The sequence below is a fragment of the Phalacrocorax carbo genome, chromosome 24, assembly GCF_963921805.1.
Source record: "Phalacrocorax carbo chromosome 24, bPhaCar2.1, whole genome shotgun sequence".
Lineage (NCBI taxonomy): Eukaryota > Metazoa > Chordata > Aves > Suliformes > Phalacrocoracidae > Phalacrocorax > Phalacrocorax carbo.
This window is the reverse complement of record NC_087536.1, coordinates 7,171,103-7,195,640: the sequence shown is the minus strand read 5'-3', so window position 1 is coordinate 7,195,640 and position 24,538 is coordinate 7,171,103. Positions and strand designations below refer to the sequence as shown.

Here is a 24,538-nt window from a genome sequence, read left to right as displayed (position 1 = left end):
AAGATGCTGCTGGTCCTGGAGCACCCGGGGGTCCTGGGCTGCGCCCCAGCACTGCCTGGGGTGTTTGGGGCCAAAGATGTGGAAACAAGGGAGAGAGGCAGGAGGGCGTTTGCCTGCGGGTGTGCTCACACAGGGGAGAAGTGGCCTTTTAAGCCCAATAGAAACATTTCTCCTGTCCCACAGACCTTGTCAAGATTTTGAGATTATTTTTCATATGAGTAAAGTTAAAGAAAACGGAGCCATTTCTAAGAGCTGCCGCACTGTGATGGCCTGCCTTGGGCCGAGGGGGGTTTTGTTTCAAAACTTTTGCAGCATTTTGATCTGTTTGGAGCTTCCTCTTAGCACAAACTAAGCACAGGAAGAGGAGAGCAGAAATCTCACTTTCTTTAACTGGCATGTGAAAATTTCTCCCACCGTTCTGGGAAATTTTGATGCATTTGATTCTGCTTCGCCAGTGGTTTTACTCTCGACACATCAGCGCTTTTATACAGGAAAACATAACCCTGCCAGTCAGCGCTGGGTCGCTTCGGGCTGCGGAGGGGTCTGCGGGGACCTGCCACCGCGGGTCCGGGGACACCTCGCTGTCCGGGCTGGATGCTCGAGGAGCATCGCCTGCGACGGTGAGCACGGCCCACCTGCGGGCACAGAGGGGGCTGGACGGTGGGATGTGGGGGTGCCTCTCGCCTTGCCCTGACTCTGCTTTCCTCGTTCGCAGCTCGGAGGGGCTGACAGCCCGGCGGAGACCCCCCCCGCGCCCGCCCGGGGCCAGCCCGGGGTCCCCATGGAGTGGGAGTTGCGGAGCCCAGTCGCCGAGCAGTAGCCGCAGCAGTGGGATGTTTACCTGGCGGTGCCTCATCCTTTGGGCTGTGCTGGTCACAGCCACGCTCTCCGCTGCCAGGCCGGCCCCCACCCTGCCCGACCAAGGTAAGAGGAGCAAACCTCCGCGGCCGCGCCGGGGAGTGCCCACCTCCCGCCTCCTTTGCGTTTCTCTTCTGGCGATAAGACAACTGGTGTCCCTTGCAGAAGAGGCAGAGGCTGGCACGAGGTCCAGCCGTGGGGGCTGCAGCGGGGTCACGGGCACATCCCCCCGCAGCAGCAGGGTGCTGTGCGGCCGCCCGGCTGCCCGGGAGCTGCTGACTGGTGCCAGTGGGGACGTGGCACATGTTGTCTGCTGAGAGCAATTCGCGTGGGCACAAAAAGTGCGTGCATGGTTCTAGCATTGCCAGTGGATGTTTTAAACCTGGAGGGAAATTGTGGCAAAACCCGATGTTGTTGGTTTGGAGAAGGATACAAAGCCCTGGGGGCTGTGTCCCTGGTAGGATGGTCATGGTGTGTCAAGGCACTTGCTTCCCTGCGACGGTCTGTAGCCCGAGACGTGTGTGAAGCCTTCTCCCACCCCTACTTGGCGCTGGGGTCATCCTGGGCTCAGCAGGTGGGGACAAAGATTTGGGTGCAGGGTACTAGTGCAGGCTTTGCCAGCTGGCAACGCGAGATGAACGCAGCCCACGGAGACCCCCGGGATGCTCCAGCGTTGCCCCTGGCTGGGGAATGCCCACAGGGCTGGGTTCAAAGCCAGGCCTGGCTCAAGGTGGTTCCTGCAGCCCTGATCTCTGCACCACTGCAAGGCATCGCTGGGGCTGGAGAGCCCCAGACGAGGGCATCCCCCTCGCTTTTCATCACTGCTTTCCCCTAAAAGCCTCCCAAGGGCTTGTGGCCCATGATGGGCAGGCTGGGGGTTTGCTCCTGCTGCAGCCCTGTAAGCTCCGGAGCCCGGTGGCACCCCAAGATGCAGTGGATGGGCTGAGTGGGGTCACCTGGCCCTGGAGACAGCTGGCCCCGACAGAAAGCACCGCTCTAGCATTTCAAAGCCTTGGCCTTCCCCTCGGTGAGGCAGAGAATAAACAGACCCGGCAGCACTGCGCAGGACTTCTGACTTACTGCCTTTTGGTTTTAATTACTCAAGAATGTCTGGTCTGTGGGGTACTGCTTTTCTTTTTAAGGCTCACTCCCCCTTCCTCTTCCTCCCTCCAAAGCCCCGAGAGGCTGATTGCTGGTGCTGCCGGCGCGGTCCCGGTCCCCAAGGCCAAGCTCCCTTTGTGGCTCAGGGCTTGGGACAGGGCGGGAGCTGGCACCGGCGAGAAAACCGCGCTGCGGCGGGGGTCCCCGCGCCGGCCTCGGTGGGGGACGACTGGGTGATCCCTGCTGGAAGCACGGCATGATGCTGCGGCCGGTGGGCTGGGGTCGGTGCCTCTGGTCTGAGCAGCAGGTACCCTGGTCACAGATACATCCCATGAGATAGCTTGGAGCAGTGCGTGGTCCCTGGGGAGCTGCGGGCGCCAGAGAGGAGCCTGGGCAGAGCATCACTCCTGGGATGATCTCCGAGAGTTTTCCATTGGCATGCTCGCTCTCCGCTTCTGTAAATAACGCGGTTGACAGTGGTAAACATGTTTTTCTCGGGAGATTGCTCTTCCTGGAAGAGGTTTCCTGGCTGGGTTTGGGGTAAGGATGGCTCTTGTGCCACCGGCAGAGCAGCACTGGCAGCCCTGGCCCCGACTATCGCGCTGGGAAAGCTGTCAGGGTGTTCAGGGTGAGGGCTGATTGGAGCAGAGGTGGGTTTTGGGGTGCTTAAGGAGCCCTGTGCCCCCTGGAGGGTTTGGGGAGCAGCAGCAGGCGGTGGAGGAGGAGAGGTTGGAGAGGAGGGAGCTGGTTCCTCGCCAGCCTCATGCCAGGGCTAACAATAACCTCTGGAAATGTTTCCCGACACGGTTCTCACCAGGGCGGCCCAATTAGTGCCACAGCGGGAGCCCGGCTGGGGCAGAGCCGTCCCTTGGCTCCGGGGCCGGCTGCTGGGAACAAAATGTTCCCGGCAGGACATGTGGGATGGGAAGAGCCAGTCCTGGGCCAGGACCCGCAGCTGGGGCCGTGCCACCGGCACCTTGCGGGTCACCTGCCAGGGCAGGCTCTGGATCTGGCCCCGGGGGAGCTTGGTGTGCGTGGGGGCTCAGCTCCTGCGCCGTGGGGCGTCACGTCCCCGGACAAAATGGCTCGCTGCCTTCCCCCTCGCATCGCCCCCGGCTCACGAGCATCGCCCGCGCCGGCCGGGGGGCAGCGGCGGCTGCGCTCAGGTCCCCTCCGTGACGGAGGCAGCAGCTTTCCCGGACTTTGTTCTGGATGTTTATGGGGTTTCAGTTTACTCCCAGTTCTGAGGCAGCTAAGCTCCCTTCTCAGGGAGCGAGTAATCCCCCACGCCCGGCCAGCGGCCCCTGCCTTGCTGCAGAGGAGGATTTTCAATCACTGGCCCGCCTCTCCTCGTGGCGTGGGGAGGGGGCTTGGGAACTCTGCCTTTGTCAGGGGCTCGCTCCTGTTACTCAAAAATCTGCAGCAAATAAAATATTAATGGGCACTTACTGCATTTTATAGTTACCTAAATTTGGAGGTGGTAAAAAAACCTCTAGTTAAGGGGAAAAGCCAAGAAATTTCCATGCACAACCTCCATCGCTCTCCCTCACAAAGCCACTCTTTGTCTTCAGGTTAAATAGAAACCTGCAGAAAATTGCCGAGGGGATTTTTTCCCCTCTTTCCTTGTCTGCTATTGTCCTCGCTGCTGTTCAGGCATTTCCACGGCTCCGGGTCTGCCTCATCCCCGCCTGGGGGGTGCTGGGGGCGCGAAGCAGCTGAGCAGGTTTTCATGGGGAGCCAGGCACCGCCGTGTCCTGGGGAGGGGAGTCGTGCCTTGGGCAGCTCGTTTTGGGGCACGCTGAGCCCCAGTGGCTGCCCCAGTGCAACAGGTACTTTCCTGGGGGGTGCATCTGTCCTCTGGAGCAGGGTGGGGTTGGTAGAGGAGCCCGGGGCTGCAGCCCCCCACTGGAGGCTCGGGGCCCCTGTTGGGGTGGGGGGCAGAGGGCTGCCCCATTTCCCAGTGCCGCCGTCCGCCCAGCTGGCTGCAGGCTTAACCTCCCCCCGGCCCCATCTGCGGGGCCAGCGGGGGCCCCGGCTCCCGGGGAGCAGGGCTTTGTTGTGCCCGGCTCATCCAGGGGGTCTTGCTCTGGACCCAACAGGAGCCAAAGGTCCAGGGCTGGAAGCGTGCTCAGCCCAGGCAGCTCTGGGGACCTCTGCGAGCATGGGGCTGTGCTGCTGCCTCCTCCTCCTCCTCTCTCCAAAACTCAGTGTTGGCAGGAACATTAACCCGGGGGCTGTATTCGGCGCCCCCCGCCCCCGGCAGCAAAGACGTGTGGGGCTATTCGGCACAGCTCCAGCCTGGGACGTGCAGGCACCAGCCACGGCATCCCCGAAGGTGGCACAGCGAGGCTCCTTGGCTCGTTCCCGCTGATCCCCGGGTGGACTGCTGGCCCTCAGCTTTGTCCTCCCCTCCCCATTTCCCTGCTGTTTTGTGTCCCCCCTCCTCATTTTTGCAGCTTTCGGTGTCTCCCCCCTCCTTGCCCCAGGAGACCAGGTTTGGAGCAGCCGACTCCTCGCTGGCGCCCTACGAGCAGCTTAGAGACCCCGTGCCAAGCCGTGAAGCCTGCTGCACTTTTGCTATTGATGGCAGCAGCCCAGGATTGTTCCCGGAGCTTGGGGCGGGGGGCCCAGCAGCCCCCACCTCCGAGCCTTCCTCTCCCCCAGACCCCAATTGCTGCAGCCGTTCTGTCCCCAGCTCCCCCAGGCATCGCCGTGTCCTCTGGGGCATCACGCTGCTGGCCTTCCCCTCCCAGCCTGTCGAGCAGGCATTGTTCCCCGCCTCCCGCCTTTCCACTCGGATGCTGTCGCTCCAGCCCTTAATTGAGGAGGAAAAAAGGATATATGAGTCTTTGGGAAAAGCAGCAGCGCTCTGCCAGAGCCTGGGCTGCAGAGCTGCCCCACGGTGAGCAGAGCCACGTGAGGGGGGTGCAAGGGGGTGTCCATGTGTCTGGGGGCTGGCTGGCTGTTGAGCCCCCTGCCACGTGCAACAGCCCGGGGCTGCTCAGGAGAGATGTGGGGAGAGGAACGCAACCTCTGCCTGCACCGGCAGCGAGCCAGGGCCCAGGCAGAGCCAGCGGTTATTGCAAAAAGCCATAGGCATGTGTGCGGATTGGGGTGTTTGTGCCCCGCGGGGTGGGCAGCACCCCCAGCCGTCCCACGCCTGGGGGGAGCCGATGGGTGAGTGTCTGTGCCCCGAGCTGCTGCCCCCGAGGGCTCCTCTCTGCTGCAGAGCTCCGAGCGTGGCCGGGGGTGTCCCAGGGGAAAAGGGGTGGATTTATTCTGACAGCTTTGCAAACTACCAACACGCCTGTTAATTAAGTGCTGCTTCATTTGACGTGCAGGCTAGGAAGAGCAGGAGTGCCCAGAGCAGTACATAAATCCCCCTCTCCCTGCTGGAGGAAGCATCCGGGGACAGGAGCGTGGGGAGAAGCCCACTGCCTCCCAGGCTGGCTCGGTCGGGAAGAGCTGGTGTTGCCCTGAGCCCCCCAAGGAAGAGCCATGGGTGCCTTGAGACTCTGATTCTTGCCTGCTGGCATCTCCCCGCTGCAGCCTTTCCCCGGGGAGGGGGAGGCAGGGATGTGCCTCGCCACGGGAGCAGCCGGGGTGCAGGGATGCTGCTGGGAGTGTCCCCCCCAACACAGCTCGGGATGGGGAGGGGGGCAGCAGGGCCAGGAGCTTTTTAAATAAGAAAGAAGCCAATCCCCACGTCCCGGTAAGCGCTTCCTGTTGGGATTAGCGGGGCTGCTGGGCATGTGTGTGCTTTTTCTTCAGGAAATACCTTCGGAAAGCCCCGCTGGGGTCTCCAGGGCAACCGGCGGCCGCGGCCCCGCGCCCCCCGCCCGCATTGTCCCCGCGCCGCTTTGTCGGCCGCTTTATTGCCATTGCCATCGCCATCGCCATCGCAGCCCGCGGCGGGAGCGCCGGGCTCCTGCGCCGTGTGTGCGCACAGGCCTGGGGAGGCACGGGCTGCGCGGGGAATGGCGGGGGTGAAGGTTGATCCGTGCTGCTCCTCTCCCCAGGGCCGCTGCCCTGTGTCCCTGTCCCCCGCCGTCCCCGTCGGGGGCCAGCCTCGGGGGAGCCGGTGACAGTTATATGCACTTGGTGACACTGTCCATCTGGCCGGCGCTCACCATGCTCAGCTCCGCTTTCAGTTCCATTTCAAAGCTGGAATAAAGTAATAAAACCACCGCGGGCTGCTCTGGCTGTTGGAGCGTGCATCTACTTTTCGGGCTCGTTTGAAAGCGGAGGCGCGATCTGCCGGGGCTGGAGCTGCCCCTCGCCTCGCCCGGGTCCCCGGGGCTCCCCACGGGCTGTAAGCACTCCTGTCTTTGCTGCACCGGGACGGGATGGGGATCTGCCCTGCGGGATCCCGACTGGGAAGCTGGTGTACCTCCCCAACCTGAAGAGTTAAGTTAAAAAGGGAACAGCAGATAGTTTAGATGTGCCAGATCTAACGTGTGTTTTGCTGCTTTCTCCAGGCTGGCGAGCAGCGGGCGCTGCTGGTATTCCGTTTGCTCTGCTCCTCGGCAGTGCCCAGTTTTGCTCAAAAGGAGCCAAAAGCACCGCTGCAGCTGTGCAGCTCCCGGCCGGTGCTGCTGCAGCCTGGCTTTGCTGCAGCCAGGCTGGGGAGAGGAATCCCACCTGGCCAGGGCTTGCCTAGTGCCGACCAACCTTTGTGCGATGCTGGGAGCATCCAGAGCCTCGCCGTGCAGCGTGAGGGCAGGCAACAGCCCAGGGAGGAGAGCCAAGCGTTTGTCCGGCTGATTAAACTTTTGCTAACGTGGCCTGCTTGGGGCTTGCTTGGTGCCCCGATGGGAGCAGCCGTCCGGGCTGGCGGCTCTGCAAAGGGGCTGCACCTGGTGCTTTGGTTTAGGTTACAGAAAAGCAGAACCTATGAAAGAGATGTTTCAGGCTGATGGAGTGCAGCGGTCAAACGGGCTCACCCTGATTAACATACGTGGAGGGCACGTCGTTACACGGCTCACGCTGCTGGCTGCTCGCAGGCCGGGGGCAGCGCGGGACCACGTTGCTCCTGGCGCACCCACTGCGATGCCTGGTTTTGCAGAGAGGCTGCATTTCCAAGGAGATTCCTGTGCATCAGCTGCCGCGGTGCCAGCAGGGCCGTCGCGGCGGCCGCGGTGCTGTCTGCCTGCCAGGGCCGCCCCGCAGCAGCATCGTCCAGCCCCGCTCCCGCCCGGAGGGTGAGCTAACCTGGACATGCTCATTAGCCTGTGAATTCATTTTCAGGCCGTTCCCACCATGCCGTGTTTTCCGCCTTATCCCCGAGTGCCAGAGATGTGCTTTGGGTTACCAAAGGGCAGGATCCTGCCTTGCCCTCTGCCTCCCCTCGCCCGTCCATCACGCTCGACGCCTCCGCGCCTCCCCGGTCATGCTGTTAATGCAAAACAGCCTCTGACTCGGAGGGGCTGGGGGAGGGGGCTGCCGCCTTTGAAAGGCGATGTGGCCGCACGCCGGCGGACCCCCGACCCCCGCCTTCCCGGGCTCCTCGGCGCAGCAAAGCCTGCAGTTCCATGGCCTGAAGGAGCGGAGGTGCTTGCGTGGGGTGCCCGGGGACACGCGCGATGCTGTGCCCATGGGAAGGGACCCGCCTGAGCCTGGGGCGCTGCCTCGCCGAGCCCCAGAGTCAGACTGGGGTGGCTTAAGGTTATCCCTCCCCCTAAATACCTTTTCTCCCCCCAGGCCACCTCCTCCCCAGTCTGCAGGTCCAGCTGAGAGGTGTTTGCGGAGCACAGGGCTGGCAGGAGCTTCCCTCCCTGTGCCAACACGGGCAGGTTTTCCTGCAGACCTTTGTGGGCGAGTTGATGGGCAGGAGTCCCTGGGGTCCCGAGGGCTGGCTCGGCAAGGAGGTGACCTGTATGAGCTCTTGGACCACAGGGTGTTTTGCTGGCTAGAACCGATCCCGCGCTGGCCCAGCACCGGTTCAGTTGCGGCGTGGTGGGACCCCGTGGGTCCGGCAGCGCCCACAGCACCGCGGCCGTGGGACGACGCCGGACCCCAGCCTGCGCGAGGCTCCTCGAGTGCCGGCGTGCGGGGGGACAGGGACAGGCGACAGGGACGTCACGACGTTCGTGGATGGTGGGGTCCTCGGCGGCTCCAGCCACCTTCTGCGGGTTATTCTGTCCGATAAGGAATAAGTTTGTCGGCGGGAGGGGCAGACCTGAGCGCGGCGGGGTGGAGGGAGCGAGATAAGGGCAGATACGGCTCTGGCTGCAGCTCTGTGTTTCGTGTTGGTTTGGGTTTTCATGGCTGTTTATCGCTCGCTGACCTTGCTCTGTTTGAGAAGGGAATCGGGACAGACAGGAGGACGTTGTGTTACCAAGTCCCGTGGTGTTCAGACAGACGGCAACGGGACATCACTGCTGCATTGTGTGCGTTGGAAGATGCCTGTGACTAATCACTTGAAACACAAATCAGAGCTACTAGAAGTGCCCGTCCTGCAAGGCTGTGAGCAAAAATGAGGGTTGCAAAAGGAAGACCCTTCCCCCGCCACTTAAGAGACTCCCACCAGTCTTTACCTTCCACGTTATAATGCTTCGTAACCTCTCACTGATGGATCTGGAGCCCTGGTTTTTGGCCTTCTAGCAGCTGAGAAAAGTGAATTCTTCCCCAGCACGCTGTTTTCCTTCAAGTGCAAAGCAAAAGGAAAAGGAGAAGCTCTCAAGGTGCTCGTAGATGTTTTCCCCATGAAGCTTCTCGTCGGTATGAGAAGAAAAGTGGCCAGAAAGCAAAGTGCAGATCACGATGTGGTGTGTGAGAGCTTCTGGAGAGCGGAGCTTTCGGTTTTGGCAGTGCGGAGCTGCTGGTGAGTCCTGGGCGGAGCGATGCCTTGCTGACGGCCCCAGCCCCGCGCTGCTCGCTGCCAGCCTGCGCTCCCTGCCTGCGCCGCCTCGGCTCGCGGCGATGTTTGACCAGGAGGGTTTAGTGCAGGCAGAGCCCCTGTGCCGGCTTTCGGCAGCTGATGGCGCAGGACGAGCTGCTCCACGGCTGTTCAGGGGTGTGTGTGGGTGGGGGAAGAGGTTGCGCTTGTCCGGCTTGGCGGGCACCAAGAGGTGAGGGCGATAAGGTGTGCTAGTTCTGCAGTGAGACAGCCCTTCCAGCGTGCCCTGATGCTGTGGGTGTTTGTAATTAGCTGCCCTTTTGCAAATTGCCACGCTCCTCGCTGGGGGCTGCGCGGGTCCCAAGGGAGAGCTGTGGCTTTGCTCTTGCCCCCTTGGCCAGAGTATGGTCCCTGTGGGCTGCGTGCCCACCGAGCACCTCGGTCCTTGGTGGGGGGACAGCCCTCGAGACACGCACGGATCAGCTGAAGTTTGAACGTTTCCAGACCGTTTCTGCTGGGCTGCCTGCGCAGGGTTCGTTGAGATTTTCCAGCCCCGCTCTGGACCCCTCTGGTCCGGAGCAGTTGCACCGTGGAGACCTTCGGCCATGCCCCCATGGCACCATCAGCTCTTGCCCTCGGCCCAGCTGAAGCTGGCCTGCCACTGGCCCAGAGGTGCAGGAGAAATGCAGTGCTTACTTCCAGGACGCTGCTGAGCAGCTCTGGCCCCTGAAAGCAGCATCTGCAGCAGCGCCGTGTGCCCCTTCATGCTGCTCCTGCCGCAGCTCTCAGGACCCGGAGCTGTGTGTGCCAGCCCGTGGTGCTCATTCCTGGGATGATGCTCACCCTGCGTCCACCCCACCCCATCAGAGGGAGCCTCAGCACCCGCGGGGCTGCGACAGCCTGAACCCTTCCTCGGGCCACGAAATTTGAAGAGATGGTTTGAAACCCCATTGTCTGCACCAAGCCCAGGACTGGGAAAGCCACTCGTGCACCACCACGGAGGGTGGAGGGCAGCGCTTGAAGATGGAGCCGTGTCTGCACTACCAGGGCCAGGAGAGGCGAGATCACGTAGCAGGGGACGGAGAGAAAGGATCTTTGTGCTGCTCACACAAATGTCGCATCGGGGAGCAGCTGCAGCTCGCCCTGCCCAGGGTCGCTGCGAACGGGAGCACCGCAGCTGGCACCTGTTTTGCTGGAGCTCCCCTGGGCTGACCTTTCCCAGCGACACCACTCTCGCAGACCCTCTCTCCACTGCCTGCTGTCCTGGCGCAGCCCCCTCATCCCCCTGGCCTTCCCACCCCTGCCTCGAAGCGCTCTAACCGGGGCAAGGCATGGGGACCCTAGCCCGCTTTGCTGGCTGCCCGCTCCTGGTGGTGGGGATCCCGGGACCCCTGCACAGTGGCAGAGCTGAGGAGGGGTTTGGGATGCTCCTGGGAGAGGCCAGGTCCTGCCCAAGCAGCTGGAACTGCCTGGGATGTTTCAAGTTGCCCGTTTCTCCCCCATTTCAAAGCCCCTCTGGGCTGAGCAGTGCGGTAAAAGACCAAGGGGCGCGTGAGTGCTTTTGAACTCCCCGGCCACCGAGCAGGTCGTACCGCGGGGGTGAGGTGCTTGGTGCTGCTTGGGGTGCTCGCAGCCTCTGCCTCTGCCTCCCCTCCGCTCTGCAGCCGCTGCCGCCGGCTCCCCTGCCCTGGGCTCGCCGGGGCGGCCGGTCCTCGGTGCCGCCGCAGGAGCATCCCAGCAGCGCATGTTGCCTCATTAACACAGCGCCGCGGCAGCAGCAGCATGGTTTCCTTTGGTCTCTATTTCTTTTCTCCTTTTTTTTTTTTTTTTTCTCTTTCTTCTTCTCTCTCCTAACTCCTCCAGTTCTGCCCAAAGCAAAAATCGAAGTGGAGTCCTACTCGGCCCACCCCGGTGACCTCCTCCAGCTGCGCTGCCGGCTGAGGGATGACGTCCAGAGCATCAACTGGGTGCGCGACGGCGTCCAGCTGGCCGAGAACAACCGGACGCGCATTACCGGGGAGGAGGTAGAGGTCAGGGACGCGGTGCCCGAGGACTCGGGGCTCTATGCCTGCATGACCAACAGCCCCTCGGGAAGCGAGACCACCTACTTCTCCGTGAACGTCTCAGGTTCGTAGTGGCCCTGGGCGCGCAGGGAAGGGGCAGCCTCGGGGCCGGGCTGCGGAGCAAGAAGCAGGCTGCCTCCGCACGCCTTTGCATGCTCGCCGGCACGTGCACCGGCCACGCGCGGATCTGCCCGGCTGCGCGGTGAGTTCAGGGCGGACCTGCGATCTGGGGGTGCCCGGAGGAGTTACCGGCGCGGTGCCGTGACTTCCCGCCTGCTGCGGGGCAGGGAGAAGCGGCTGGAGGTTGTCGTGTGTTTGTCTCCGTGGGTCTCGGGGGGGCTGCGGGGCTGAGAGCAGGAGTGGGCATGCGCTGGGCTTGAGCCGAGGTCCACGCTGGCATTGATGGAGCGTGAGGCTGGAGAAGAATGAACGCTCGAGGTTGGGAGGTGTCCGCTGAGGCCTTGGGGCATTTCTGTGCCCCAGGATCTCGGCTGTCACCGCAGAGGGGTTGGTGGCACCAGGCAAGGAGCCGTGCTTGGACACACGGCGCAGAGCTCTGAAATCACCTCTGGGGGCAAATTGCTCCACGATGTCCGCGGGCTGTGAGCACTGGGATGGCAGGCACTGTCAGCCCTGGCTGTGCGGGTGGGCACACGCAGCGTTAACCCGGGACCTCCGCGCCTTCCCACCGCCCATCAGCGCTTCCCTGCCCCGGCCGCCCCGCTGGGCACAGTCCTGCGCCAGCTCCGGTCCCCGACTGGCCCCGCTCGGGAAGGGTCCGCGCATGGATGTTCAGTCGGGCCGTTTCTTCTCTTGCAGACGCGCTCCCTTCCGCGGAGGATGATGATGATGAAGAGGATTCCTCTTCAGAGGAGAAGGAGGCGGATAACACCAAGCCAAACCGTACGTGTGAGATGGGTTTGCCCCTGGTGCTGCCCTGGCTTTTGGCAGGGGTGCGAGGGGAAGCTGGGCACACCGACAAGCATCGTCCAGGGATGGAGAAGGGCAGGCGAGGATGGGCAGGGGCTCCCTCTCCAGCCCAGCGCACTCACCAGTGGCGAGGGCTCAGGGGGCAGGTCTTTGCACCTGGGCAAAGCAGCCTGATCAGAGGTAGGGGACATGCCGGCACGGCGACTTTGGGGTAACTGCTGCTGCAGCCACGCATGCTGAGCGTTCACCTCGCAAAGAACGGGCCCCACAGGGCTGCTGTGACTCACGGGTAACACCCAGTGTCTGGGAGCTCTCCTCCCTGCCAGAGCCAGGCTCAGCTGCCTGCACCTTTCCAGCTTCCCGGATCAGCCCTGCCCTGAGCATCCTGGGGAATAAACCAGGAGCAAAATGCTGGAGCTCCCTGAGGCTGAAGCCCTGGTGGGTTTGCTGAGCCCCTCCCTCTGCTCCCCAGAGGCCATTGCTCCCTACTGGACCTATCCTGAGAAGATGGAGAAGAAGCTCCATGCCGTCCCTGCTGCCAAAACGGTGAAATTCAAGTGTCCGTCGAGCGGGACGCCCAACCCCACACTGCGCTGGCTGAAGAACGGCAAGGAGTTCAAACCCGACCACCGCATTGGGGGGTACAAGGTAGCGGAGCCGGGGGGCCGGGGCGGTGCAGGGCAGCACCCTGCGGAGGCGATGGGGAGGCAGCCCCTGGCCCTGCCTGTGCTGGTGCTGCGGGCAGCTGCTCTGGGCTCAGTCTGGCCGGGTGCAGGCTCTGCACACCTCGAGGGGCCGGGGCCGGAGGGCTTGCTCTGGGGCGGCGTGGGGAGGAGGAGGATCAAGAAGGGGCTCTGCAGCTTAAGAGGCACCGAGCCCCCTGTCCACGCAGCCCCCGGCGGGGGCAGATGGGCCCCTCTGACATTCCTGTTGCAAAATAGCCCTACGGCAGTGACCTGCTTCTGGGTCATGTTTGCACCGGCTCAACCTCTGGGGGAGGGGGCGGAGGATGAAGCCAGCCTGCCTTTTCCGTCTGCGCCTAATCCCCGCACCGAGGAGAGGGGGTCTTGGCGTCCCCAGCGGGCGCAGGGGCTCCCACGGGTGGCCAGGCAGCCCTGGGGCTGCAGGGGTGGACAGGCCCCTCCGTTACCCAGCGGTGGTCGGCAGGAGCTGTGCCAGCAGCCCAGGGGTACCGGCTCAGCGGGGAGGGGGCCCCTGCCCACATGCAGGGGCCGCATTCGCTCCCTGAGCTGGGCAGGTGGCTGCAGCGCTGCTTCCCCAGCACCCGCTGCAGGTCCCCCCGGGCGGGATGGGGGCTCGGCTTTCCCCTTCTCACGGCTCCAGCCTCGCAGTGGTGTTGCTGCTGCTGCAGAAGAGTCCCAGCAGTGGGACCAGCATGCCAGGACCCCCCGAGCTTCTCCCCTCCCCAGAGGAGAGGGTGGGCCGCATCTGGGTCTGCTACTGTGCTGGTGGCAGCTCCAGCCCAGGGACCCCCCCGGGGACCCTATTGTCCCCTTTTATCATCTCTCTGTTTTCTGGAGCGGGGCTTCAGCCTGTCCTGGGCTTGTGCCCCTCAGCAGGCATCTCCTGGGGTGGGACCCCGAGAGCCAGCCCGCTGGGTGCCGCGGGGCTGCGGCTTTGGGTGCTCGCTTGCCACTGAGTCCTGCGCTCGATGCACAAATGGGATCCAGCCGTGGTCCTGCGTGCCGCGGGCTCCAGCCAGGTGCCAGGGACGCGCCGCAGGAATGCGGCCACGTCACAGCTCGCGGCTCCCTGTAGCACATCCCGGGGAGGGACGCAGGCTCACGGGCTGGGGGGAGAGGGGCTGCTGGCAGCGCCACGGCTCCCCGGGCAGTGCCAGCGTGGTGCCCTGGATAGCTAATGGGGCTGAAATGTGGAACTGTGGAAATAACCAGTTTCCAGCTGGGAGGGAGGAATGCAGCCTGCGCTGGCAGGGAGCAGGGCTTGGGAAGGTCTTGCCAGGAGGAGCCGCAGCCAGAGCCAGCAGCAGCTGGGGCTGGGTGTAGGAAAGCCGTCCTTGTGCCCCATGGCTGGGAGGGACCTGGGGGGCTCTCACAGCCCAGCTCAGCCCGAGGCCCATCCCAGAGGAAACGTGCCTGGTCAGCAGCGCCCACGGAGGTGTCCTGGGCGCACGGTGTAAAACACCCAGGCTGCACCCCGACCGGCACGGTGCCCTTTTGCCGGCGGGGCTGGCCGTGGGGAGCAGCACGGGTCCAAGCCCCAGGGCCAGCCGGGGGAAGCAGCTCTTCCCGGGCTGTGGCAGCGGGGAAACAATGCCGGTCTGTTCCCTCCACATGCTGGGGCCGCTGGAGAGGGGTGTCCCTGCGCGCCGGGCGAGCCCATCACGTTCGGCTCACAACATCTGCTTCTTGGCGCAGTTGGCTCCGTGGCGAGGCTGTCCTGGGACAGCTGGGAGCAATTACGGTCCCTCTGTAGGAAAGGGGAAAGGTGACCTCAAAGGGAGATTGATGTCCTGCCTGTACAGCAGGGGCAGGGGGCTGAGCCAGCTCTGACGTGAAGGGGAGCGAGGGCTCGTGTGCTCCAGCCCACCGGCGCTTCGCACGTAACCAGCTCTGTCGTCGTCCCCGTGCCCCCAGGTCCGCTACGCAACCTGGAGCATCATCATGGACTCGGTGGTGCCGTCCGATAAGGGCAACTACACGTGTATCGTGGAGAACAAATACGGGAGCATCAACCACACCTACCAGCTGGATGTCGTGGGTGAGGAGTGCAGCGCTGGCAGGGCTTACCCTCGGTCCCCGTCCACCCCACCCTCCCCGAGCAGGAACGGGTGCTGCACCCTGCAAAGATGGGGGTGCGCTCACGGGGACGGGACATGCTTGGCCACCCGCCCCAGCGCAGACCTCCGTGGCACAGTGGGTCTGCGAGCAGGCGAGGCGGAAGGTCCACCTCAACCCATTCTGGGGATTTTTAATTGTGGTGGAAATAATTTCATAGACCAGACAGAAACTTTTTCTAATCGCCTTATTAGCCATAATTCCCAGCTGGGAAGGCTGGTCTGAGCAGTTCCACATGTGGAGCTGCTCTAAATGCCAGTAAATGAACCATTAAAAATGTGATTTAATTTGATTACACTGAGCAAACTGAAGGGAACAGTCAGCGAGGTGAACAAAGGGGTTTGTTAATGCTGACTCACCACAGTGGCAGCCGCTTTGTTAAGGGCCGGGGCCCTCGTTAGGTTTGTTTGACCTCTGACCCCCCAGTAGGTACTGAGGTCCCCGTCCCCGCACTGGGATTTCACCTGTCCCTGTCCCCAGCCCCTCCTGGCTGCTCTCGCCCCACTGCGGGAGGGGACACCGCGGCTCTGCCAGGTGCATCGGTGCTCACCCCAGCCGGGGGTCCTCATGCATGGGGGGGCTGCAAGGAGCACCCCTGCACAAGGCCGGTGCTTCCCCATGGCCGAGCACCCCGAGCCCTGTCTTAAGGTGCCCTGTCTCCCCGGGTCCTGCAGAGCGGTCCCCGCACCGGCCCATCCTGCAGGCAGGGCTGCCTGCCAACAAGACGGTGGCCCTGGGCAGCAACGTGGAGTTTGTCTGCAAGGTGTACAGCGACCCCCAGCCCCACATCCAGTGGCTGAAGCACATCGAGGTGAACGGCAGCAAGATTGGCCCCGACAACCTGCCCTACGTGCAGATCCTGAAGGTAAAGCCGCACGCCGGGCTGCCCCAGCCCGCGTCCCCGCAGGCTCGCCCATCCCGGGGGGCAGGAGCAGGGGGCAGTGGCAGCCGTGTGGGATGGCAGCCGCGATGCTTGATGGGCGAGAGGAGCCGCCTGCGGCTGGGGACCACCTCGAGGCAGCTGGAGCCCCAGAGCCGTCACCAGCCTGCCCTGCTCCACACTGGGGTGCCCTGGGGGAGCACGGGGCGAGAGGTGGACAGGGAGGGCTGGGTGGGCTAACCCGGGGAGCAAGCACGGTGCTGGAGGTGGGCAGCTGAGCCCCTGATCCGTCCCAGCGAGAGCAGTTTGCCCCATGCACCAGCGATCCCGCTCGCAGCGAGCAGACAGACTGCTGTGCAAACCCCCGGGGCGTGCGGGCATCCCCAGCCGTGCCCCCGACCCCCGGGGTATGTGGCCGTCCCCAACCATGCCTCTGGCCGGGTTGCAGCGGAGCAGGATTACAGCCCCCTGACCACCCGTGCCTCCTGTGACCCCCCGTGCGCCGCGCCATCCCTCCCGCCCGGCAGCGGGTACCGGGGGGCAGGAGCCCCCCGCGCCAGCGGAGCCGGTGCTGATGCTCCGGGGCGCTGCCGTTTCTGACCGCGTCAATGTGACTCCATGTTGTTGGTCTGTTCCAGCACTCGGGGATTAATAGCTCTGATGCGGAGGTGCTGACCCTGTATAATGTGACAGAGGCGGAGAGCGGGGAGTATGTTTGTAAGGTTTCCAATTATATTGGCGAGGCCAACCAGTCTGCGTGGCTCACTGTCACCAGACCTCTGGCAAAAGGTAATCGGAAGAACGCCCGGCGGGGTGTTTCCTCGGACCGTCAGTCCCCGGCGGTGGAAAACAAAACTCTGGGCTCTCTTGTTTCTGCTGTGTTTCTGGTGCAACAAGCCATGGAAAAATACTCAGCGGGGCCGGCTAGGTTTTGTGCTCTGTGTGTGTGTGTGTGTGTGTGTCCCCTGATGTTTCTCCTGTGCGCTTCCCACCCCATCACACAGACACCGGGGCTGCCCGGTGGGTTCGGCACCACCGAACCCGGGTCCCTGCAGGTGCTGCCGTCGGGCCAGCCCGGGCACCCCGCCTGCGCGTGGCTGGGGATGACGCGGTGCTGCACCCCCCATCTGTGTCTCCCTCCTGTCTCCGTCCTTCTGTCTCGGTCCTCGTGCGTCCTCGTGCCTCCCCGTGTCGCGCAAGTCAGCCGGCCGCCTCTGCCTGAGGTTTATTTCTCCATGTAGCCCATTGCCAGCATGTTCCGATGGGCAGGGCACTCAGTTTGGTGAAGGGTTTTTAACCAGCATCTCCTTAGGTCCGCCTGGATGAGTGGTCATCCTGAGGGTCTCTCTAGCAGGTCTGCAGTGGTCTCTGTCTGCTCCCCGGGGGTCTGGCAAATGAGACTGGGCTCTCCCTCCTCTCTGGCCTCCTTCCCAGAAGATCTCATGTCTTTTGCTTCTCCGTTTTCTGCTTCCATTTTTCCTTCTAGACGGCTGGCGTTAACACAACAGACAAAGAAATGGAAGTCCTTCACTTAAGGAATGTCTCATTTGAGGATGCTGGGGAGTATACATGTTTGGCGGGTAATTCTATTGGGATCTCCCATCACTCTGCATGGTTGACAGTTCTCGAAGGTATATACTCCTCTTCCTCTCCCTTTCCTCCCTCCTTTCCAATGTATGCATTGTGGTCCGGGAGAGAGCGCTTCCCGGCCCCTGCCCACCCGGTGCTGGTTGGCGTGCAGCAGGAGAGCTGCAGGGCTGCCCTCTGCAGCCGGAGCAAGACAGGGCACACGTCCCGCCGCTGTGTGCCCCCCTTCCCGCCCCCGATTGGGGTCTGCCCCCCCGCTCTCTCCCTGGCCCAGGCAATGCATACCCGGGGGAACTTAACCAGGGGCTGCTCCGCTGGAGCAGGACGGTCCCGTGTCCCGGGGCGAGGCCAGCACTGCCCGCGCAGGGGGGCACGGAGTGCCCAGGCGGCAGCGGGGTTTGGGGGGTGCTGGCAGCGCTGCCTGCCTGCCCGGGGAGCTGGCCTTGCCCTGCGGCACAGGACCCGTGCCGGGACTGTGTGTCGCTTCTGCTGCGCTGCCGGGGACAGCTGCCCCTGTCCCCATTGATGCTGCTCCTCGGGCATCAATGTGGCACGGACCAAAGCCTGATAACAGCAGCCAGGAAAGTTTTTGGGGTGCTGCATGGTTGTTGCTTTCCAGCCAAAAACTTTCCCCGTTATCAGCTGCTGCTTTGTCAGCCGGGTATGCTCGGAGGTGGGACAGAAAGCTTCAACTCCTCCTTACACTTCTCTCTGAGGCTCTGTTCTTTGGGGGGGTCAGGTCAGGGGGCTACTGGGGGATGCAATGGCAGCTCCCACCCTGCCAGATTCACCATGGTTTGCAGCCGCGCTGGACCGAGCCACGTGGCTGCAGCTGCTCTGAGCTGCTCACAGCGTTGACACCTCCTCTGCCACCAGCGGCCACCAAAGCAGGGCCTGCCCCACGGCACAGCGGGGATGGGACCCTCCTCCCCACCAGCCTGGGGGTCCCATGGCAGATGGCTGCCACTGGAGGTGCTTCTGGCTGCTCTGCTCCAAGCTCTCCCAGTTGTTATCGTAACTCCTGGGTTCCCACAGCCCCGGGCACTGCTGGACGGCTGTCTCTGTCCCACCGTGCTCAGAGTAACCCCCAGACCCTGAGGGACTTGCAGCTCTGCGTGTGGGCAGAGCACAGCAGCTGGGAAGGGGACCCATCCCTGGGGGTGTCGGCGATGCCCCGTGCCTGGGGGGCGATGCAGGAGAGCATCCCCAGAGCAGGCCCTGATGGGAGAGCTCCACCGCCTCGGTGCAGCCACCGCTGCTGTCCCGCACGGCCCCAGCTGAGGGGACACGGGCACTGTCCCCCCCCAGCTTCACACCTTCCCAGCCCAGGGCCCCATCCCGCCCCAGGCACGTGCCTGCGGATGCGGCAGAGGCATTGCCTGGCTGCAGGGGTGAGGAGCCCCGGGGGTACGCACGCACCTTCCCCGCTGGGGTGGGTGGGCAGCCCCCCTAATCCCTGTCCCGCACGCTGCACTGAGACCTCTGGCGATGCAGAGCGTGTCCCCATCGAGCACGGGGAGGAGCCGGGGGGTTCCCCCCCAACACCGCTCTGCTCCTTGGCCCGAGCGGGTGCTAACACCCTCTTCACACCGACCCAGCTATTGAAGACACCCCGGCCATGATGACGTCCCCCCTCTACCTGGAGATCATCATTTACTGCACTGGGGCCTTCCTCATCTCCTGCATGGTGGTGACCGTCATCATCTACAAGATGAAGAGCACCACCAAGAAGACGGACTTCAACAGCCAGCTGGCCGTGCACAAGCTGGCCAAGAGCATCCCCCTGCGCAGACAGGTAACAGAAAGTAGAGAGGGGGTTTGATTGCACCTACTGCCCCTCCTGGGAGACCTGCCCTTTCTGGGGGGAGTTTTCTGGGTGAGGCTTTATGGGGGGAGATCCGGGGCCATCTCACCCTGCTGCACGTGCCGCCCTCTCCAGCGTTGTGCCCATCCGTGGCGCGGGGTGGGGACCGTCAAGGGGCTCTGCCCTGGACCGGCAGCACAGCAAGCGGGGGGGGCTGCACAACACCTCGTCCCCCGCTCAGCGCGGCTCAGCGAGGGTGATGAGGAGGACTGGAAGGATTGACAGCAATTTAATATTCAAGCAGAAGAGTGTATCTTGCACACTGAGGAGGCAGGAGGACTCCCAGGCTGTATATTGGGTTATTTGCATGCTGGAAATTAATTGAAAAATTATTTAGTCCGGGTCCAACGTGGAAGCACCGACGGGGCCCCACGCCTGCAGGCAGCGCTGGGGGCAGCAAGGGAAGGGGGCTGCGGGTTGGGGCGCGAAGGCTCCCGGTCAGCATCTTCCTCCCAGCGGGAGCAGCCAGCGGCGGCACCCGGCGCTGCGTGAAGGTAACCCACGGTCCCTCCCGCAGGTGTCGGCCGACTCCAGCTCCTCCATGAACTCGGGCGTGATGCTGGTCCGGCCCTCGCGGCTCTCCTCCAGCGGCACCCCCATGCTGGCCGGCGTCTCCGAGTACGAGCTCCCAGAGGACCCGCGCTGGGAGCTGCCCCGGGACAGGTGAGGTCTCGTCGCTGCTGGGTGCGCTCTGCCCCGGGGACGAGCTGCCGGAGCAGCCTGGGTGGGAGCTGGGTGAGGATGGCGGCACCGCCGATGCCGTCTGCCAGCACCGGCAACCGACCTGCATCCCCCCGCGGCCGCTGGCCCCTGCGTCAGGGTCTCTCCTCCCGCCAGGCTGATCCTGGGCAAGCCCCTGGGAGAAGGGTGCTTCGGGCAGGTGGTGCTGGCAGAAGCCATCGGCCTTGACAAGGACAAGCCAAACCGTGTGACCAAGGTGGCAGTGAAGATGCTCAAGTGTAAGTGGTGGTGAAAACGGGGGGTCCCGGCATGATGCCACAGCCCTGGCTGGGGCCAGGTGTGTGAAATGCAGGGGGACCCAGCCTTGCCCCCTCCCCAACCACTGCCTTCTCCGCCACTTTAGCCGACGCCACGGAGAAGGACTTGTCTGACCTCATCTCCGAGATGGAGATGATGAAGATGATCGGCAAGCACAAGAACATCATCAACCTGCTGGGAGCCTGCACGCAGGACGGTGAGGGCGCGCGAGTGGGGAGGGGGCGTCCTCTCTGCCGCCCCTCCGGCTGCCTCCATGTGCTGGGAAAGGGCTGACCCTGCACCCGCGGGGACGGGAGCCCCCTCCATGGTCCAGCCACTCATCCCGCCGTCCCTGCAGGACCCCTCTATGTGATCGTGGAGTATGCGAGCAAGGGCAACCTGCGGGAGTACCTGCAAGCCCGGCGGCCCCCTGGCATGGAGTACTGCTACAACCCCACCCGCGTCCCCGAGGAGCAGCTCTCCTTCAAGGACCTGGTCTCCTGCGCCTACCAGGTGGCCCGGGGCATGGAGTACCTGGCCTCCAAGAAGGTGAGGAGCTCCTGGGGGGCTGTGGTGGGATGGTGGCTGGGCTTGGGGAGGATGCAGCCTTCCCTCACAGCCCGTTCCATCGTGGGGATCCCTCCGGGGCCTTCGGGGACCAGCTGACGGCCCCGCGCTCGGTCAGTGCATCCACAGGGACCTGGCGGCCAGGAACGTCTTGGTGACCGAGGACAACGTGATGAAGATCGCTGACTTCGGTCTAGCCCGTGACATCCACCACATAGATTACTACAAGAAGACAACAAACGTGAGTGGTGGGCAAGGGGCTTCGCCGGGGTGGGTGAGTGTAGCAGTGCTCTCTGTGCTCGGGATGCTACGGGCATGCAGGGCTGCCCCCCACCCCAGATCCACCCGCTCCCTGGCAGCACGGAGCCAACGTGGGGCTTTCTTGTGTCCCAGGGTCGCCTGCCAGTGAAGTGGATGGCCCCAGAGGCTCTCTTCGACCGAATATACACTCATCAGAGCGACGTGTGAGTAGCAGCCGCGGGACGCCTGCTCCCTGCCCGGCTTCGCAAGCGATGGGCTGGGTCGGGGGGAGATGGGGAGCCAGAACTGCCAGCACAGGGGAACCCTCGCTTGTCTGCTGGGCGCTCTGCTGTAAGCTGGGGGACGTGGCCCTTCTTGCTGCCTGCATCTCACAGCTTCGTGCCGAGGTCCTGTCCCACCCTGCTGCATCTCGTGCAGCACCGCCCGCTGCTGAACGCAATATGCACCGTGGCAAGGTGCTCCAGATGTGATTTGTCTTAATGTAATGAAAATATAATCAGCATCAGTAGACAAAATATGTTGAATCCAAATTATATTTGGTGCTGGGACTCGTTTGTCTTGCAGAGCAGATCAAAGCTGTTAGTGCTTGTCCCTCCAAGCAAACTTCTAACTGTACCCGAAGCTTTGAAGTGGGGGGGTCAGCTCCACGGAGCCGGGTGCTCCAGCGTCTGCCGGGTGCCCCAGCGTCTGCCCTGTGTTTGCCCCTGGCAGGTGGTCCTTCGGCGTGCTGCTGTGGGAGATCTTCACGCTGGGTGGCTCGCCCTACCCCGGCGTGCCGGTCGAGGAGCTCTTCAAGCTGCTGAAGGAAGGTCACAGGATGGACAAGCCCAGCAACTGCACCAACGAGCTGTGAGTGCAGCGCCGGGCTGGGGAGGGAGGGGGATGCTGGCACCCCAACACTCCCCGCCCGGCTGGGGACCGGCACTGCGTCCCCCCCCGCGCCCCCGGAGCTGGGGCTGCAGCGGCGGCGTGGGGTCAGGAGCCCCCGGGTGCGGCCGCCCAGCCCAGGGCACAGGCAGGTGCACGGGGAGGGGGACAGGCAGATGTTCAGAGTTACTCTCCCAGCAGTTCCCAGCCCTGCAGAAACATCAGCTCAATCTGTTTGCAATAATCATCTCCCTTTGTTATTTCTCGCAGGAGTGAATCCCGGGATGACCCCAGAGCAGGGACTAGCTTAGCTCCCATACATCCTCCTCCCAAAACAGCCCCGTGTCACTCCCAGCACCCATGGCCAGGAGGGTGGGCAGGGAGTTCCCTTCCTTCCATGCAGGGGATTAACCCTGAATCCCCCGAGCAGCGCCTTTGCTGGCCAGGGGTCCCAGCCCGAGTGCCGGTGGCCATCCCTGGGCGTTGCTCTGCTCCCGTGGGTGGGGGTCCCCAGCCCCAGCCGCTTGCTCCGGTCTGGGCTCAGCCCTCGGCTCCCCTCTGCCCACCCAGGTACATGATGATGCGGGATTGCTGGCACGCCGTCCCCTCCCAGAGACCCACCTTCAAGCAGCTGGTGGAAGACCTGGATAGGATCGTGGCCATGACCTCCAACCAGGTAGGAGAGGTGGCACCCATGAGCCACCCCCTGCACCCACCCTGCCTGGGGTGGGTGCTCCCACAGGGATGCCCGGTCCCTTCCTGAGCCCGTCCTCGGGGTTTGTCCCTGCCAGGAGTACCTGGACCTCTCCATGCCGCTGGATCAGTATTCTCCCGGCTTCCCAGACACCCGCAGCTCCACCTGCTCCTCGGGAGAGGACTCTGTTTTTTCTCACGACCCTCTTCCAGACGAGCCGTGCCTTCCCAAGTTCCCCCCTCAGCACACCAACGGCGGACTGAAGCGACACTGAGGGTGGCACTGCGGCGGGGACTGCCACGCCGTGCCCGCGCCCGCGGGCTGCCCGGACGCTGCCTGCGCAGCCCGGTCGTGCTGAGCTATCGCAGATAGGGTTCAGAGACCCAACTGTAGCATCTCACGTAACCAAAACCACCCACCTCTCATGCCAGCTTCTCCTGCCGCCTTAGTTGTGAGCTCTCTGCAGCCCAAAGGTTTTGTTCTGGTGTTGGTTTTTTTTTTTTTTGGTGTTTCCTTTTCTTTTTTTAAAAACCTCTTTTCCATGAAGTCTGTGCTTCAATATTTCCACTTGGTTAAGCCGAAATCCTCCCCCGTGGGCAGCGCCCAGCCGGGGAGCCAGCCACCTTTCCCGGGACGGCACGTCCCGTCAGGGCATGGAGAGCTGGGCTTATCTGCGCCTTGGAGAACTCGCAGAGCCGAGACCGGCGCCGGGTTTCTGCGGCCACGCGAGCCGGGGAGCGTCGGCGTGCCAGAAGCCTGGCCGGCGCGGGAGTCCTGCCGGCACGGTGCGCGCTGCCCGAGGTGCTCTGGGGCTGGTCCCGCAGCTCAGCGGTGCCAGCACCGGCGGGCCTTGCTGACCAAACCCCTGGTACCTTGGAAGTGGGAGACGCAGCGTATACATTGCTCAGCACTGATAACAGAGGCAGCCAAATACACCAGTGCTAAAAGCAAAAGTCCTGTGTACATAGCTAAAAATATGTATAAATATGAATATATATTTACATGTCTTTTTAAAAGGGTTGTTACCAGAGATATACCAGTTTGGTAGTAAGGTACTAGTGGCTGGTAGATATCAGTTGCTATAAAAAAAAAGTTCATATATTTTGCTACTTTTGCTGTTTTTATTTTTTTAAATTATGTTCTAAACCTATTTCAGTTTAGGTCCCTCAATAAGAATTGCTGCTGCTGCTTCAGTTTTATATGGGGTTGTATTAAACCATAATAATAATAATGTGTCGATGCCTTTTGGGAATACGTTGTCATTGTGTGCCTGGCCTTTTCCTGGCCCCCGCGTCCCCCCGCACCCCCCGGGCTCCGGCGGGGCCGGGCACCGCCTGCCCAGCGCCTGCGGCACCATATTGGTGCGTGGGGTGCCGGGGCGCGGGCGTGCCCTGCGTTTTAGGCAGTGCCGGTGAGGGGTCGGGACGGTGCCCTGGGGAGGGGGCTGCAGCCCCTGCCCCGGCAGTTGGCTCCCTTGGGAAGGAGCGGGGGGCCTGGGGGTCACGCCAGTCCCACGCCGGCCCCCAGAAGCACCGGGACACCGGAGCGGTGCCGCGTGGCACCAACGCCGCGCTCCCAGCCCCGCTGCGCCCCGGCTGGGGGTCGCACGCCCTGCGCAGCCCCCGCTCCCCGGGCGGTGCCCGCCAGTGCCTTACCGGCGCCCGGGGGAGCGTCCTCGGCCGTGCCCCCCCGGCTCTGCCCGTCCGTGCCCGTCGGTCTCTGTCCCGCAGGCGGTCGCGGTGCCTGGCTGCCCGAGCTCTGCTCTGCGGAGCCGGTGCCGGTTTGCTGTGCCGGGGAGGACGGGGCATTTCCCTGGCTGGGGGCAGCCCCTCGCCGGGGAAGGGGCCACGCTTGCCCCCACCCCTCCCCATCACTGGTGTTGAGACTCCAGAGCCAGGACGCTATTACTTGAAAAGTTTATTTTGCCTTTGTATGGAGAAATATTATTTGTTGTAAACTCTTCTGTAATGAATCTGGAATTCTTGTAATTATTAAAGACTTTAACCGAGATTTACAGCCGTGGCCCCATCCCTGGAGGGGCGGTGGGAGATGGTCTGGGCTGGTGGGTGATGGGGAAGGGGCTCTAAGGGGTCCAGACACTAAAGCTCATCCAGGGGACCGGTGTGGGAAGGTGACATTCAGAGAGTAGCGAGGAATGGCAGCTGGTTTTGTGGGAGCTCCATTTTCCATGGCTTCAAAATTCCCTGTCAAAATATGCCTCCATCCAACAA

General features: G+C 63.2%; 1 protein-coding gene across 5 annotated transcripts in view; it reads left to right on the top strand.

The window, feature by feature from the left end:
• FGFR1 (fibroblast growth factor receptor 1) overlaps positions 1–24,317 on the top strand; it is a 30,669-nt gene extending 6,352 nt beyond the window's left edge. The window contains exons 2-18 of one of the 5 annotated variants that reach the window (XM_064472772.1): positions 716–924; positions 10,673–10,924; positions 11,680–11,763; positions 12,263–12,438; positions 14,409–14,532; positions 15,284–15,474; positions 16,976–17,120; positions 18,675–18,878; positions 19,459–19,603; positions 19,778–19,899; positions 20,025–20,135; positions 20,277–20,467; positions 20,604–20,726; positions 20,879–20,949; positions 21,458–21,595; positions 22,184–22,289; positions 22,405–24,317. In XM_064472772.1, the coding sequence (XP_064328842.1) occupies positions 834–924; positions 10,673–10,924; positions 11,680–11,763; positions 12,263–12,438; positions 14,409–14,532; positions 15,284–15,474; positions 16,976–17,120; positions 18,675–18,878; positions 19,459–19,603; positions 19,778–19,899; positions 20,025–20,135; positions 20,277–20,467; positions 20,604–20,726; positions 20,879–20,949; positions 21,458–21,595; positions 22,184–22,289; positions 22,405–22,581 (2,451 nt within the window). In that variant the 5' untranslated portion in view covers positions 716–833 and the 3' untranslated portion in view covers positions 22,582–24,317. Of the gene's footprint in view, positions 1–715; positions 925–10,660; positions 10,925–11,679; positions 11,764–12,262; positions 12,439–14,408; positions 14,533–15,283; positions 15,475–16,975; positions 17,121–18,674; positions 18,879–19,457; positions 19,604–19,777; positions 19,900–20,024; positions 20,136–20,276; positions 20,468–20,603; positions 20,727–20,878; positions 20,950–21,457; positions 21,596–22,183; positions 22,290–22,404 lie in introns of all 5 variants that reach the window. The other 4 variants (XM_064472771.1, XM_064472770.1, XM_064472774.1 and 1 more) reach the window with 4 other exon arrangements.
• Positions 24,318–24,538: the final 221 nt, after the last annotated feature.